At 49.4% G+C, this 16,120-nt stretch overlaps 1 protein-coding gene across 27 annotated transcripts in view; it reads right to left on the bottom strand.

Moving 5' to 3' along the window:
• Nucleotides 1-5,270: 5,270 nt before the first annotated feature.
• Nucleotides 5,271-16,120, bottom strand: part of TACC1 (transforming acidic coiled-coil containing protein 1) — a 142,810-nt gene continuing 131,960 nt past the window's right edge. For all 27 annotated transcript variants that reach the window (XM_008273969.4, XM_070068562.1, XM_070068564.1 and 24 more), the window contains 3 exons: nt 15,789-15,895; nt 10,807-10,927; nt 5,271-9,611 (listed from right to left, as the gene is read on the bottom strand). In XM_008273969.4, coding sequence (XP_008272191.2) covers nt 9,543-9,611; nt 10,807-10,927; nt 15,789-15,895 — 297 coding nt within the window. In that variant the 3' untranslated portion in view covers nt 5,271-9,542. The remainder of the gene's footprint in view (nt 9,612-10,806; nt 10,928-15,788; nt 15,896-16,120) is intronic.

Here is a 16,120-nt window from a genome sequence, read left to right as displayed (position 1 = left end):
TGTCTGGAACAGAAATGCCTTTCCGAGTCTGTTTGGGTGAATATTTGTGACCATGGGTTTGCACATTCTTCAGAACTCAACACATTTTGTCAACTCTCAGAAACGCAGCGAAGACAGGTTGGCCACCTGCACAGGGCGCACAGGTGGAGTAGAGTGTGTGGGCACACGAGGGGCTGTTCACGGTGTGTGTGTGCTGATCACAGAACGCTGGGTACCGTGCCTTGATGAGGGAGGCAGCCTCGGCGGAGAGGCCTCAGTGAACAGAACCCAGCTTTGTGGGTAAAACTGAACAGAGGAGCAGCCCACTGGGGCAAATGAGGACATGAACTTGGGGTTGAAGCCCAGGCTTTTCCCCTTGGAGTGATGTGGGCTGCCCACAAATTTCTCTCTCTGATTGCTGTAGCCAAAGCAGACATGGAAAAAAGTCCCATGGATTCACCAAGTTATGGCAAATTGTATTTTTTTTTTTCATTTGAAAAGCAGAGAGCAAGCAAGAGAGTGAGCACATGCATGCTTCCATCCACTGTTCACTCCCCAAATGCCTGCAACAGTCTGCTGGTCCAGGTGGAAGCCAGGAGCCGGGACTCCATCCGGGTCTCCCAGGTGAGTGGCAGAGGCCAAGCAGTTGAGCCAACATCTGCCACCTTTCCAGGCACGTTAGCAGGGATCTGGATTGAAAGTGGAGCAGCTGGGGCCTGTGCTATGGCATAGCAGGTAAAGCCGCCACCTGCAGTGCTGTCATCCCATATGGGCACTGGTTCGAGTCCCAGCTGCTCCACTTCTGATCCAGCTTTCTGCTGTGGCCTGGGAAAGCAGTAGAAGATAGCCAAGTCCTTGGGCCCCTGCACCCGTGTGGGAGACCTGGAAGAAGCTTCTGGCTTTGGATTAGGTGCAGCTCCAGCTGTTGTGGCCAATTGGGGAGTGAACCAGTGGATGGAATACCTCTCTGTCTGCCTCTCTGCCTCTCCTCTCTCTGTATCTCTGACTTTCAAATAAATAAATCTTTAAAAAAAAAAATGTGGAGCAGCTAGGACTTGAACTGGTGCTCCTACATAGGATGCTGGTGTTGTAGGCCGTGGCTTACGCCACTGTACCACAACGCCAGCTCAAGGCAAGTCTATCCTTTTTTTTTTTTTTTTCTTTTTTGAAAGATTTTATTTATTTGACAGGCAGAGTTATAGATAGTGAGAGAGAGAGAGAGAGAGAGAGAGAGAGAGCAAGGTCTTCCTTCGGTTGGTTCACCCCCCCAAATGGCCACAGTGGCCAGAGCTGCGCTGATCCGAAGCCAGGAGCCAGGAGCTTCCTCCTGGTCTCCCATGCAGGTGCAGGGTCCAAGCACCTGGGCCATCCTCCATTGCCTTCCCAGGCCACAGCAGAGAGCTAGACTGGAAGAGGAGCAACTGGGACTAGAACCGGCACCCATATGGGATGCTGGTGCCACAGGTGGAGGATTAACCTAGTGTGCCACGGGGCCGGCCCCGGCAAGTCCATTCTTATCTACACATCTCTAGCAAGTGTTTCAATGATTTTGAAGGGAAAATCTGGGGATCTTTTGTTTTATGGTAAGCACTTTATGGAAACTTACAGAATCATAGGAAGGCAATTTCTGGGATTCACAGGGCAAATGAGGGTGTTACAGGGCTGCCACAGCTGTAGATCAAAGCTAGGACTGTGGGGTAGCAGTTAGGCTGCTGCCTGCATCCCACGTGAGTGCTGGTTCGAGTCCTGGCTGCTCCACTTCCAATCCGATCCAGCTCCCTGCTCATGCTCTTGGGAAAGCAGCAGAGGATGGCCCAAGTCCTTGGACCCCTGTACCCATGTCAGAGGCCTGGAAGAAGCTCCTGGCTTCAGCCTGGCACAGCCCCACCCCAGCTGTTGCAGCCATTTGGGAAATGAATCAGTGGACACAGACCTCGCTCTCTGTCTCTCCCTCTCTCTCGGTAACTCTGCCTTTCAAATAAATAAAATAAACCTTTTTTAAAAAAGAAGCAAAAAAAAAAAAAAAACCTTAGGACTAAAACTCATGTCTCAGACTTCTACACTAAAGATCTTTCACAAAACAAGGGTGCTAGGAAGGGAGAGATGGAGTTTCGCTTTTCCTTGACGATGTCTTGCTAGGATTGTGTCTGGCTAGGATTCCTAGTCTCACACCAAACCTTGATGCTGTGATCACGCGAAGGCTTCTTTGCTATCACTGAAATATCCCCCCTTGACGTGAGGAGAGGGCGAGAGAATTCATCTAGTGAATAGAAAGCCACCCTCTGTGTCGCTGAAGACTGTTCTGGCATATGCCCCAACACACTTGAGGGGACCTTAAAAAGTTTGTGGAAAATAGAATCAAAAGATAAATTTATTTTGATGCAACAATTTTGAAGTCCATAGTTTTTTCATAATATCCATTTTCCATAGACTTAAAAAATACACATGTTGGTATTAGAGAGATAACTCCCATCATTGTTTCATTCCCCAAATTCCTGCAACAGCCAGAGCTGGGCCAAGTTAAAGCCGGGAGCTCAATCCAGATCTCCCACATGGGTGGCAAGGACCCAACCCCTGCCTCTCAGGGTGCACAGTAGCAGGAAGCTAGAGTCTGGAGTGGTGCAGGGACTTGAACCTAAGCACCCTGACAGGGGACATGGGGCCCCAAGTGGCATCCTAACTGCTGAGTCAAATTCTGGGCCCCTCTGTAAGCTTTCTGAAGTCCCTGTGCAGTGGCCATAAGGATGATGGTACTCCAGATCAGACACCTGGGTTCCAATACCAGCTCCGCCTCCCAAGCTAACTGATAGTATCTTTTAGCCTCCTCCCTCTGTCAGTTAAAAAACACAATCCCCCTTCAATGGAGGTGTTGATGTTCCGTGCTTGTCTCTGTAAAGAGACCTGGCGCGTGGGGCACTCACATGTCAGTTACCCTTTCCTTTTTACTGGCTGAAAAATGGATTTGTTCGCTGCAATGGATCTTTAACCTGTCCTTTAAAAAGAAATGTATTTGTAAGGTAGAGTTATAGAGCGACAGAGATCTTCCATGAGCTGGTTTATTCCCCAACAGCCCACAATGGCTGGGGCTGGGCCAGGCCAAAGCCAGGAGCCTACAACTCCATCTGGGTCTCCCATGTGGCCTGCAGGGGCCCAAAGACTTGGGCCATCCTCTGCTGCTTTCCCAGGTGCATGAGCAGGGAGCTGGATGGGAAGTAGAGCAGCCAGGACTTGGACTGGGGCCCTTATGGGATGCCAGCATCACAGGCAGCAGCTTAACTCACTACGCCACAGCGCCAGCTCCTATAGTCTGTTCTTGAATATGTATTCCCATGGGAGCCACACTTTGAAGCAGTTAAACAGTCTGGCAAAGGAAAACAGATCTTAGAAACCTAGTATTTGACGGCTGGTATACATCTTGGGGAGTTTTGCCGTGGGCTGTAGCACACGAACACACATTTCTGTCTCCCAGTGAATAGCTCAGTCACTCCAATTTTAGCGTCTCCTCTTCAGCTAGTTTTCCATTCTTCTGTTTTGACAAAGTTAGGCAACTCTTTTCGTTTGCAAAGCTGTTATATTGGGTGCATTACAAAAACATACACAAAATCATTTGGCCTCAAGGGGGAGCCATTGGCAAGTTTCTAAAACTCCAAGTTTCAAGTGGTAATTGTCATTGACAGAGTTTCCGAAGGCCAGGCTTGGTGCAGACGAGGACCGGAGTCATCAGAGTCATGTTGAGGTGGGAACTGTGACCCCAGGAGTCCGGGAAGGGAAGTAACTGAGAAGCCAGGCTCTGAACGCAGGCCTGTGGTCAACACAGCCTGGTGCTCCACTCAGTCTGGGTGTCCCTTCTGTTGGATGCTCAGCAAGCCCAGTGCCACACACCTGAATTCCGCCCCCGCATCTTGTCCTGTTTGGGAGCTTCCAGCCTGTGGCAGGGGTGCCACCATCCACTGCCTTCCCAGGCTTGCTATCAGGAAGCTGGGAGGAGGCGTCACTGTCCCGTGAAAATGTCTCTGTCCGCTTAAACTCTATGAATGCATTTGGTAATGTAATGAAAAATGTAGATGGATGGATGTGGAAGGCACTAGATTTGAGGGATCCTTAAAAGCCTGCAAACTGAGGAAACAGTAGGAACACTGCCCAAAGTCTGCAGAACTTGGTGCCCAGAAAGGACTACACAGCAATTCATTTGCCCGTCGTGTGAGGGCAACACTGCCCACTAACGCAAACTCTGCGATCTTGGCTATGGCACTGACCTAGTCCAGGTGCAAATGGCTCGCGCAGGCTTTTGCATAATAACCAGTCATAGCCCTGACCTTGCACACACACATTCACATCTGAGACGAATGTCTGGAAGCAATGCTTATCACCTTTAACTGCAGTGCCCTCTCAAGTTTGCTCATCAAATTGTCTTTTTAAATACCACCTGCCTCATGCTAACATGAACCCTATGCTCTCCCAATTGTCAAGATACGGAAAACACTGGTGGCCTGGGGTTATCTTTGCGCAGAACTCTTCTGAGAAGCCGAGAGGCACGTTTCCACTGTGTTCTGCCAGGGCATTCTCCGGATGCAGGATACCGGGCTTAGCATTTCCCTGATGCTGCTGCCACCTCCCTCGGCGCTTTTCCCAGCCTCTCCTAGTGGCTCCTGGGTGCCCCGGTGGGAAACTCTACTTTCAGGAAGCTTCAGAGGCCGCAGTGCCTCAGGTTGTAGCCAAAGGCCAGCGCCGGCCCTTACTGCGTTCCCATCATCAACTATCTCCCTAATTTATTTTTTCCTGTAATTCAGCCCACAAAACTTCCTGTCCCATCTCCTCCCCCTGAAGCGGAGAGCTGGCCTGGCTGGTATTGAAAATGTGTTTCCGGGTATCAACCTTGAAGAAACACAAAACGTCAACTCTTCTCTGAAGGCTGTTCTGTAATGTTTACACAGCTCTGGCTTACCCCGTGTCCCTCGGAGCTCAGGGCGCTTGGGGAGACTTGGAAATGCCAGGGCGACAACCAGCCTCTGGGCAAACCCAGCAAGGCGCAGACTACCAACTTTGTTTGCACAGATGCAAAGGCATGGAAATTTATACAGCAAGGGCCGGATGCCAAAGTGTGTGTGTTTTGTTTTTAATTACACACCCAACCAAATGCATAAAACTCAAGAAAATGAGTGTGGAGAAGATGTCATCTTGCCTATTTTTAGGCTGAAATATGGAGCTCTTAAAAGTGCGGCTGCCATATTTCTCTCCCAGATAAAGTGACTTCAGGGCAGGAAGACCACTTACACTCACACACACACAAATCAGTGGTAAATAGTTTTTATTCAGGCAATGAAACATGGAAAAAATATATTAGTAATCATTATAATTTCATTTGTGTGAGTATAGCTTTTACAAATATTTACCTGACATATAAAAAGGGAAATTACTATGTATATAAAATTTATGTAGATGATTATCCCACACGACACAATCCTGACAGTAGTCAATGCAGCGCCCGCCCACCCACTCGCTGAGGGTCCTCGTGTGCTCCGTGGCACCCAAGGGGACACAGTGCAGGACGCGCAGTGGACACTGGACTCGTTGGCACATTAGTACAGTGGGGGAACTAGTGGCAAACACGCACTGGCTAACAGCAATGCTGCAGAGTTGACTGCTACCGCTGGGATCTAGAAGAAAAGCCTGGAGCCTGGGTGGAGGCAGAGGCTGAGTCGGGGCGGGCGGTGGGAGGTGGGCCTGCACACTTCCCTGTATCTGCACGGAGGCTGGTTTTGGAGCCCACTGGAAGGTCATTTGTAAATATGGGCTATCAGTTAACCACATGATGGGGAAGTACTTTTTTTGGAGTCTAATTCAGATACCACTGAAAGGCAGAGTGGGGACAAAGTGGCATCTTCAGAATCGATACAGGGAAGTCAGGCCACTGTCGGCCCCAAGCCTGGCCTCCGCTCGGACGAAAGCAGATGGCCCAGGCCAGCACTGCACACAGCATCCCCGTGGTAGGACAGTGGCCAGAATACATATGTAGTAGCTGTAACCATATTGCAGTTGATAAAGTCATTCCTTAGGAATCTTGTGTGTCCAATTCTAACTGCATGCTAAGAGGCACAGAAATGGGATTGCATTTGGATTAAAAGAAAAACAACTATGAAAGTGCAATCTTTAGTCTCCAGAAGCGAGCTCGGGCACAGGGCTCCAGCGGTCACTGGAGAACGCTGTCACTCAGATGGTCTCCAGAGGAGACCCTCAGACACAGGGTCTGTAATAATTTATTTTTAGCAATTGGGAGGCTATAGGTTTGAGTGGTAAATTGCTTCCTCAAAATAACTGGAATCTGGAAGCCAGGCAACCCTCTGTGGACAGAAATCGCCTCAAAATACCTCTTTTATTAAAAGCCTCTGAAGACGACTTCTTAGACCTTTGGCTTGACATCCTGGGACTCCCAGACTACATCTGTTCTCTCTTAAACTATTCAGAATATATACATCTGCATTCACAGTCCTTGCTGGACTCGTTTCATCTTTCAAATCCCAGTTTGACTCTTTCCAAACCGGAGTCGGCGTGCAGGCTCGCGGCTCATGGCTGCAGATGACAGCCGCCTACGAACGACTCAGGAGATGCTCACCGACTGCGGGGACACCAAGGAAAGAAAAGGAGAGCTTGAGGCTCACTCCGCTCAAAAAGGATGCACGGAGTCACGTGGGAGTCGCCGCGAGGCCCTCTGTAGCCTTTGCTGGCAGGGAGCGCTTCCACCCGGGGAACACCTGCAGGGGGTTTATGCCGCTGAGTGGGCAGGACCAACCCAGGGCTGTCTGAGACCTAAGTCCTCGCGTCGGGGGCGGGCACAGAGAGCAGCCGGCTGGAAAGAGAAGGCAGCCTGAGCTGCCCTCCAAAGCCAAACGTAAATCTCCCCTTGGAGGCCACAGCACTCTGGCCGGCTGCCAGGGCCTCCGAGCCTTGCGCCCTCATGTGCTTCTGCACTTCCTAATTTGGGCTGGGTCTGAAGAAGCCAGAAACCACATGTGGAACGCGGGGCTTCTCGGTGTTCCCGGAGCAGCCTTGCAGAACAAAGGGCTCGGCAGGTCGCGGTTGCAGGCAGAGGCCTGTCTCCCGTCAGCACACCGCAGGGAAGGACACCACACGCCTCGGCAAAGCCGAACACTAGGACAAAGGCTTGGGACCCGGAGCCCAAGAAACCACCCGACGTCCCCGAACCACACGCAGGCCAGCGGCTGCCTCCTCTTCCCCCTGCATTTTGGTGACAAGGCCCTGCATTGCCCAACAGGCAAGTGACATCAGGCCCTCACATGTGCTGAAGCAACCTCTAGACTATATTCTATATATATTTTAAATATATTCTACATTCAAAAGTTCCAAAACCTTTTTTGCTTGGTTTTAATGGAAAGTAAACATGCTTCATACTGCCTAGTCTATTTTCTTGACTTGCCTGATGGGTAAGACACACTTCAATTCTCCTTGGAGAGCAGCCGTCTAGTACATCGGACTGGCGCACACGGCCTTCTGATAGTGCGGCTGAGCAGCCAGCAGCAACTGTGACTTAGCGCGGGCGCCCGTGTGCTTGTGCAGCATTGCGTTCACTGGGGTCTAGTTTTTAAGGGGGTCCTCGGACAGACTGTCACCCGCTCTGTTCTAACACATACTCTGCACCTTTAGAGTAGCTAAGTCTATAAATGGACGCCAACCTGGGCCTTTCCTACTTAAATACATCAGCATAAGACAAGCAGACATGGGTACGTCACCCAAACACAGAGAGGGCTGGCACTACTTCTTTCAGCACAAGCCAAGTTAATTTTTCTTGTTGTAGAGAAGACCAAGGCAGCAGGTGGGTCCCGGCCGCAGGAGCGACACTTGCACTTGACATGGAGGCGAGAGCGATGCTCACGGGAAACCACAACTTCCAAGGCCCAGATGATTGTCAAGCCACCTCTCCAACCACAGCCAGCCTGTTTCTGTTTTTGTTTTGTACAAAATGTTAAGACGATAGGCTTCAAAATGCAGCCTAAGCACCGAGGGTGATAAACGCGTGTTGGTGAAACGGGACCTCTGCTTTGAAAGGTGCTCTCGACTTCCCTGGGGCTGAAGACCGCACCTCCGTGAACACTCTGCTAGGGAAAAGACAGCTTCTCAACACCTACAGAGGCTCTCCACTAGGCGCACTCCCTGCTGAGCTGGGTCATGTAACAGTCTCGCAGCATGGGAGAGGTGCACGAGCTGAACGCAGCGCGCGGCTCCGTGGGGATGTGTGAGGGTGGGCGCGCCTGGAAACACGCGCGTGGATCTGGTTTTGCCTGACACACGGGAGGGGATCCACTGGTGTCCCGTGGAAAACTCGCAGTGGAGGGTTAATGCTGAGCGGGGCCCAGTGAGAGCTCCGGGGACTGGGTGCTGGGAGGCTGGTCCTCCCTCCTGCTCTCCTTCCCCAGCATCCAAACGACCTCTGTTTGAAAACATTCGAAAGGAGCCGATTTCTGGAGCGGTTCATGTGATTTGTACTGCCTGTTTAGTTAAAAATACTATCTCAACTCTGAAAGGACTTTCTGATGTTGGTTTTTGTTGTTTTTTAAATATCTGAAGAACAGTGCATCACATTGGTAAGTTTGAAAAAAGTTTCTTTACCTAGTATTGGCTAATGCGGCTCGTTACTTTTTAATTAAATGAGACCATCTAAACCTTTCATAGCTGATTTTCTCTGTGTATCTGAAAGACAGCAAAGATCAGGTGTTGATTCTGCAACAGTGACAGCAGCAGAGGATTCCGAGCGACCCCAGGCCAGAGCTGCCAAGACCCAGCTTAGCGGGAGGCCAACCCCATGGTTCACACGGAGGCTGAGGAGGAAGCCCTGGGGGTCACACCCCCCAAAGCTGAGGTGAGACCACGACGGGACGGCCAGGAGCCCTCCTCGTCTTTTCCCTGGCCTCCAAATCCTCCAGTTGGCATTCAGGGCCAGGACTCTATTTAGAAACGGGGTTTGACGTTCACAGAAACACGTTCTTGCGCGCGCTGGATCTTATTTGACTGTGCTTCAGGGAAAAGCAGCAGCACATGGAACTGTGTAGAGAGGAGCGTGTGACCGTGGGGGTGCAGGTACTCAGGGCCCCTTCTTGTTTGCAAACTGCAAGTAAGATCAGATCAAATTATCTCAAGTAAAACCAATGGCACTGGAAATTACAAGACTAAACAATAGGTCACACAAAATCATCGGGTGGTTTTAGAAAGGCAGTGACAGCAACTAGAAGCCACAAAATCACAAATGTAACACGCTTGGGGTAAGAACCATGGAAGAGCGAGGAGTCGGAGGCCCCCGTGTGGTGGTCTGTGTGTGCAGCTGGCAGGGGTGGGGGGGAACGGGCAGCGCCCTTCCTGACCCTGTGGAGCTCGGGGCTTCTCCCAGGGCTGTGGCGTCGTGGCAAAGCGGGACAGGCATTGGTAGCCATGTGCTTTTTCAAAGTCTGTTTTTCTCTGCAAAGGGGCGATTACTCCTGGATAAGGCAAGGTAACTGTGGTCAGGAGAGAAGCAGCCAAATGCACTATCTGCTGAGCTACGGGAGGGAACCTCAGTCAGTCTTTCCCAGCTTGGCGATCAGCTCGTCACAGATTTTCGTCAGTTCTTCAATTTCTTGGTTCTGAAAGACAATGGACATGGTTATGCAGGCTCCATTGGCTAAGCAGTCCCAAGACAGGCTATCCGCTTCAGGCGGACCAGATGTTACACATGTGCAGACATCCTGATTATTACTATGTATGACTAGACCTCCTAATTCAGTGATTCAGCGATCCTTGCACAGCACGGGGTGGGGGTGCCCTGTCCACAGGGTCACTTGGTCCAGCCCCATCAAGGCCACTACAGCAGGCTAATGTTTTAAGCTGATCATTTTGCATGGCCCACGAATGATATGGTAAATATCCAAATGGTCCTTGGTAGAAACAGGTGCCCCGTCCCTGTGAAGAAACAAGGGCTGGGCACCTCCTCCTCCAGAAACGGACACGTGCTCACAACACTGTTTAGACTGAGTGGGGGGCGGGGGCAGGCACTAGGCTGCTGGAGCTAGCCCGGGAACCTCAGCTCCCAAGTGTTCCTGTTAGCGCAAGAATCCCTTGGGGTACCTGTGAAAACCACAAGTGTCTGGATCGCCCTCAATGTCTCTGGGACCTGGGATTCAGGCATATGATTATCCTAGATAGCACTGGCTTAGGAACTGTCAGAATAAGGACCCTGCTCTAGCCACAGGCCTGAGCACACAAGCAGAGACTCAGGAAACCCAAGAGACACTCCAGTCGAAGAGCGAAGCCTCAGACTGCTGAACAGCGAGCCTCAGGGGCCGTGGCTACCACTCATCTCCACTATCTGCAGCAGCTTCCCAGCCCTTGCAACGCTTGCTATGGGGCCAGGCAGGTCCTCGTCTGGCAGCATCTCTGGCCTCTGCCCTCTGGATGCTCCCAGTTGTGACAACCAAACCCATCTCCAGACACAGCCCACATCCCCTAGAAGGCAACGATGCCCTCACTTGGAAACCACTGACTGCAACCACTGAAGAGGGAAGAGACACAGCCACATATGACAAACAAAAAGGGTGGTCTCGTGACCCTAAGAAGCCTTTGGTCCTCCAAACTTACAACACCATGACCTCTCTGCTCCCAGCCCGAGGCTGTCTCACACGACAGGCCTGGAAGAACAATGCTTCGACTTTTTGTCTCCACCTGAAGCAGTTCACTGAGGAGCTGGGTTGAGGTCTGCATACAGAGAGGCAAGGCCTCTCGGGCTGAGATCCACTGTAAGCTAAGCAGCGCCAGGACCGACGGCAGCCACTGGCCTCGTACCTTCTGCTGCAGGGCCCTCTCCAGGGACTCCACCTTCATCTGCTCTTTCCGGAGTCCGGCGTGGAGAGCCGCGCTCTCGGCCTTTGCTTTGGTCCGAACCTGAGCGATCTCTTCATTGGCTCTGTTTATGGTGTTTGGTTTATAGGAGAAAGAGAGAAAAAGCAGAGTTAGCCACCGATCACAGCCAGAGTCAGGATATTCATCATGGACAGCCGTGTGACACAGGCCCGAAAGGACTGACTGCGTAGAAGAGAAAGAACTGGTGACCGACATAACTCAGTAAGAACCCAATTCACGAACAACTGCTAAGGGAATTTCTGTGGCACAAACCAATGACGGAATTAATCTCAAGCACCACAATGTTTTCACAAGAAAACGGAATTATAAACCAGTTTCTATGATGGTCTTAGATTAAAAAAAAAAAAAAAAACCAGTGTAATAGTGGGCTGGATCATTTTGGGGATTATCACAGTCAACAGTCAGGACGTGTAGCCACTGACATGGACTTGATTAATGAGATGCAGAGGGAAATGTTAGAAACCAGAAATGTCAGAGGGCAAGCAGCGGGTGAACGGCGACAGGATGCTGAGACTCCGCTCGGAGCCAGAGGTGTGCAGATGAGAGTGAGAGGCTTGGATTTACCACACGGCTAATACTAAAAAGGGCGGTCTCGTCCTAGGTCCTTGAGAAGAAAACAGACTCCCACGCTGCTGGGAAAGATGGAACTGGTCCTGTCCCTGTGGAAGGCACCACCCCCACGAGGACGATCCGAAACGCGGCCACCCCATCCCACGTTCCGTGATCTCCTCAGAGACATCCACTCAGCACGCGGTGGTCCCTGCCACGTGGTCTGCCACGGGAAAGGGCTGGGTCTAAGAAACGCCTTTCAGTAAAGAAACGGCTGAAGTCCTGTAACCTGGCAAAGACTGAGCTACAAGCCTATGTGGGAAAATGGCCTGGTAAACCCTCAGTGAAAACAGGAAATGTGTGTAACATGACTCTAATTAAAAAAAGTTCCAAACCATTTTGGACAGGCACACAAAGAAAGATCTAGAAGGATATTCAATAAAGCACACAGTACCTGTGTGAGTGGGAAACAGTTAAAAGTTTTACAAATAGGAATATAAATGGTAAAATGTGTAAGTATAGATTACTTTCTACTTAAGAGAATACCATTCCCCAACATAAGTTCCAAATGTACCGGATGTGAGAATTAACCGAGAACGTAAGAGAAAAACTAAGCTATTGAGGCTAGTGTTGTAGCACAGTGGGTTAAGCTGCAGCTTCTAACACCAGTTTCTCAGGTTTGAATCCCAGCTACTCTGCTTCCAATTCGACTCCCTGCCAATGCACCTGGGAAGGCAGTGGAAGCTGGTCCAAGTGGTTGGGCCCCTGCCACCCATGTGGGAGACCAGGATGAAGCTCCTGGCTCCTGGCTTCAACTCTGGCTATTGTGGTTGTTTGAGGGGGTGAACCAGAGGATGGAAAATCTCTCTCTCACTCTGCCTTTCAAGTAAGTTAATAAGTCTATTTTTTTTTTTTTTTTTTTTTAGATTTTATTTATTTGAGAGGCAGAGCTACAGAGACAGGGAGAGACAGAGAGAAAGGTCTTTCATCAACTGGTTTATTCCCCAAATGGCCACAACAGCCAGAGCTGAGCCGATACAAAGCCAGAAGCCAGGAGCCTCCCCAAGGCCTCCCACGTGGGTGCGGGGGCCCAAGCACTTGGGCCATCGTCCACCACCCTTGCAGGCCACTAGCAGAAGAGGAGCAACCAGTACACAAACAGCACCCATATGGGATGCCAGCACTGCACAGGGAAGCCCAGCCTACCATGCCATAGTACCAGCCCTATTAATACATCTTAAAAACCAGGGGTCAGTATTGTAGCACAGTGGGTAAAACAGCCGCCTGCAAAGCCAGTTCCCATATGGATACCAGTTCACATCCCAGCTGCTCCACTTCCAATCCGGCTCCCCACTGGTGACCTGGGAAAAGCAGTGGAAAATAGCCCAAGTGTCTGGGCTTCTGCCACCCATGTGGGAGACCCAGATGAAGCTTTGGCTTGGCCCAACCTGGCCATTATAGCCATATGGGGTATAAATCAGCAGATGGAAGATCTCTAACTCTTTGAAATCAATAATTTTTTAAAAAGATTTTATTTATTTGAGAGGTAGAATTACAGACAGAGAAAGGTCTTTCTTAGGTGGTTCACTCCCCAAATGGCAGCAGCTGTGCCAATCTGAAGCCAGGAGCCAGGAGCTTCTTCTAGATCTCCCATGTGGGTGCAGGGGTCCAAGCACTTGGGTCATCTTCCACTGCTTTCTCAGACCATAGCAGATAGCTGGATCAGAAGAGGAGCAGCCAGGACTAGAACCAGTGCCCATATGGGATGCTGGTGCTGCAGGAGGAGGATTAACCTACTTCACCACAGTGCCAGCCCCAAAATAAATAAATCTTTAAAAGAAAGCAAAACAAGCCGGTGCCGCGGCTCACTAGGCTAATCCTCCGCCTTGCAGCGCCGGCACACCGGGTTCTAGTCCTGGTCGAGGCGCCGGATTCTGTTCCTGTTGCCCCTCTTCCAGGCCAGCTCTCTGCTGTGGCCAGGGAGTGCAGTGGAGGATGGCCCAAGTGCTTGGGCCCTGCACCCCATGGGAGACCAGGAGAAGCACCTGGCTCCTGCCATCAGATCAGTGCGGTATGCCAGCCGCAGCGCGCCGGCCGTGGCGGCCATTGGAGGGTGAACCAACAGCAAAGGAAGACCTTTCTCTCTGTCTCTCTCTTTTACTGTCCACTCTGCCTGTCAAAAAATTAAAAAAAAAAAAAAAAAAACAACAAAAAACAAAAAAACCCTAAGCCATTAAAGCACTATTAGAAGGGAAATATGGGAGAGAGATTATTTCCCATCCAGAATGGTGAAGATCTCTGTTCCTATGACAGGAAATACATAAGCTGTAGAAGAAATGCCTGATAAACTTTACTCCACAGAAATAAATTTCTACAGGGCCAGCATCGTGGCATAATGGGTTAAGCCACTGCCTGCAATGCTAACATCCCATGTGGGTACCAGTGCAAATCCCAGCTGCTCCACTTCTTATTCAGCTCCTTGCTAACATGCCTAGGAAAGCAGCAGAGGATGACCCAAGTGCTAGGACCCTGCACTCACATGAGAGACCCAGATGAAGCTCCTGGCCTAGTCGTGGCCATTGCAGCCATTTGGGGTGTGAACCAGTGCATGGAAGATACCTAAATCTGCCTTTCAAATAAATAAATCTTAAATAAAAAAAGAGGAAATTCCTATATACCAAAAGTACCATAGAAAGAGTAAAAAAGGTAAATTAGAAACTGGAAAAATTATTCATAATTCATATCACAAGGGGCTGGTGTCCCTAATACTTAAAATGCATAAATCAACCCAAAAATGTACAATAATAATGTATAGTAAAGCAAATACATGAATTCTGATTGCTGAAATACATTTATGTCTATTTTCCTATTTACAAATTCATATATTCTTTGGCCCAATAGTTGCTTTTCTCTCCTGTATGTCATAAGGATAACTCGCATGCGTGCAAAATGATAATCTACAAGGTTACTTATTGCAGCGTTGTTACAGAAGGAAAAGATTTTAAAGATGTATTTCACGTATTTGAAAGGCAGAGTGACATTTTTTTCCATCTGCTGGTTCACTCTCCAAACGGCCACAATGGCCAGGGCTGGGCTGGGCCAGGCTCAAGTCAGGAGTCTGGAACTCTACCCAGGTCTCTCACATGGGTGGCAGAGCCCAAGCACTTGAGCTATCTGCTGCTTTTCTATGTACATTAGCAGGAACTTGGATTGGAAGCAGAGCAGCTTAACCCTTCCCACCACAACACTGGCCCCAGCAAAAGATTTTAACTAACCTGAATTTCCAACTGAAGGGATTGGTTAAATAAGGATACATTCCAACAACAGAATACCATGAGGCTGTTTAAAAATAAACAAGGAAGCTCTTCATGGATTGATGCATAAAGATTTCTTTTATAAATTTTTTTAAAAGATTTATTTATTTATTTGAAAGTCAGAGTCACACACAAAGGAGAGGCAGAGAGAGGTCTTCCATCCGCTGGTTCACTCCCCATTTGGCCACAACGGCTGGAACTGCACCTATCCGGAGCCAGGAGCTTCTTCCAGGTCTCCCAAGTGGGTGCGGGGGCTTAAGCATTTGGGCCATCTTCTACTGCTTTCCCAGGCCATAGCAGAGAGCTGGATCGGAAGTGGAACAGCTGAGACTCGAACCGGCACCCATATGGGATGCTGGCACTGAAGGTGGTAGCCTTACCAGCTATGCCACAATGCCGGTCCCATAAAGATTTTCAAAACCAGACTGCTTGGAATTGGTGCTGTGGCTTAGTGGGTAAAGCTGCTGCCTGCAGTGCCAGAATCCCATATGGGCGACAGTTCGAGTCCTGGCTGCTCCACTTCCCACCCAGCTCTCTGCTATGGCCTGGGAAAGCAATAGAAGATGATCCAAGTGCTTGGATCCCTGTACCCATATGGGAGACCCAGAAGAAGCTCCTGGCTTTGGATCGGCCCGGCTCTGGCCATTTGGGGAGTGAACCAGTGGATGGAAGACCTCTCTCTGGCCTTTCAAATAAATAAATCTTAAAAAAAAAAAAAAATCAGACTACTGAGCAAAAGCAAGGTATACAACTGTCTGTATAAAGGGGAGAAAAGTACACCCTGGAGGAAAAAACAGAACTGACAGTACCTGGGGTGAGGAAGGAGCTGAAACCTCAGTGGGAGTCAGAGCTGAGAGGGAGACACCATGTGCCTTTTTATGTTTTTCATGTTGTAATCATGTGGAGATGGTTAAAAAAAAAAAAAAAAAAAGAAATAAAACACAAATTCAACCTGAAGTTGCAAAACAGTGAATTTTGCTTCTGTGTCTCTGAACGTCTTCCCACAGCACCATGGGAAATGTCGAATTTATAGGCTCTTACTTGTCTAGCTTCTCTTCCGCATGCATCTTCAAGGCCTGGTAGCGCTGCTCCTCTTGCTTAACTCTGGCTAAGTAATCCTGAGCGCACTTCTTCAAGGCTTCTTCATTCTGTTCCAAGGCGAACATTTAAAATGAGCTGTCTTGTTCTTCTACTAGCAATATACCATGTGTCAGTTTCATTGTTTTAAATGGGAAAACAATTAATTCAGATGCCCTTAATTTATATCCCATGGCAATTTGTAACAGGCACACACAATTCTCACTGAAGAATTCTACATAATTCCTTCAAGTAATAATTTCAACATCACAAAAGTAAGGTTCAATTACACCGAC

The sequence above is a fragment of the Oryctolagus cuniculus genome, chromosome 2, assembly GCF_964237555.1.
Source record: "Oryctolagus cuniculus chromosome 2, mOryCun1.1, whole genome shotgun sequence".
NCBI classification, from domain to species: domain Eukaryota; kingdom Metazoa; phylum Chordata; class Mammalia; order Lagomorpha; family Leporidae; genus Oryctolagus; species Oryctolagus cuniculus.
Note: the sequence above shows the minus strand (reverse complement) of the source record. Positions and strands in the feature narration are given on the sequence as shown.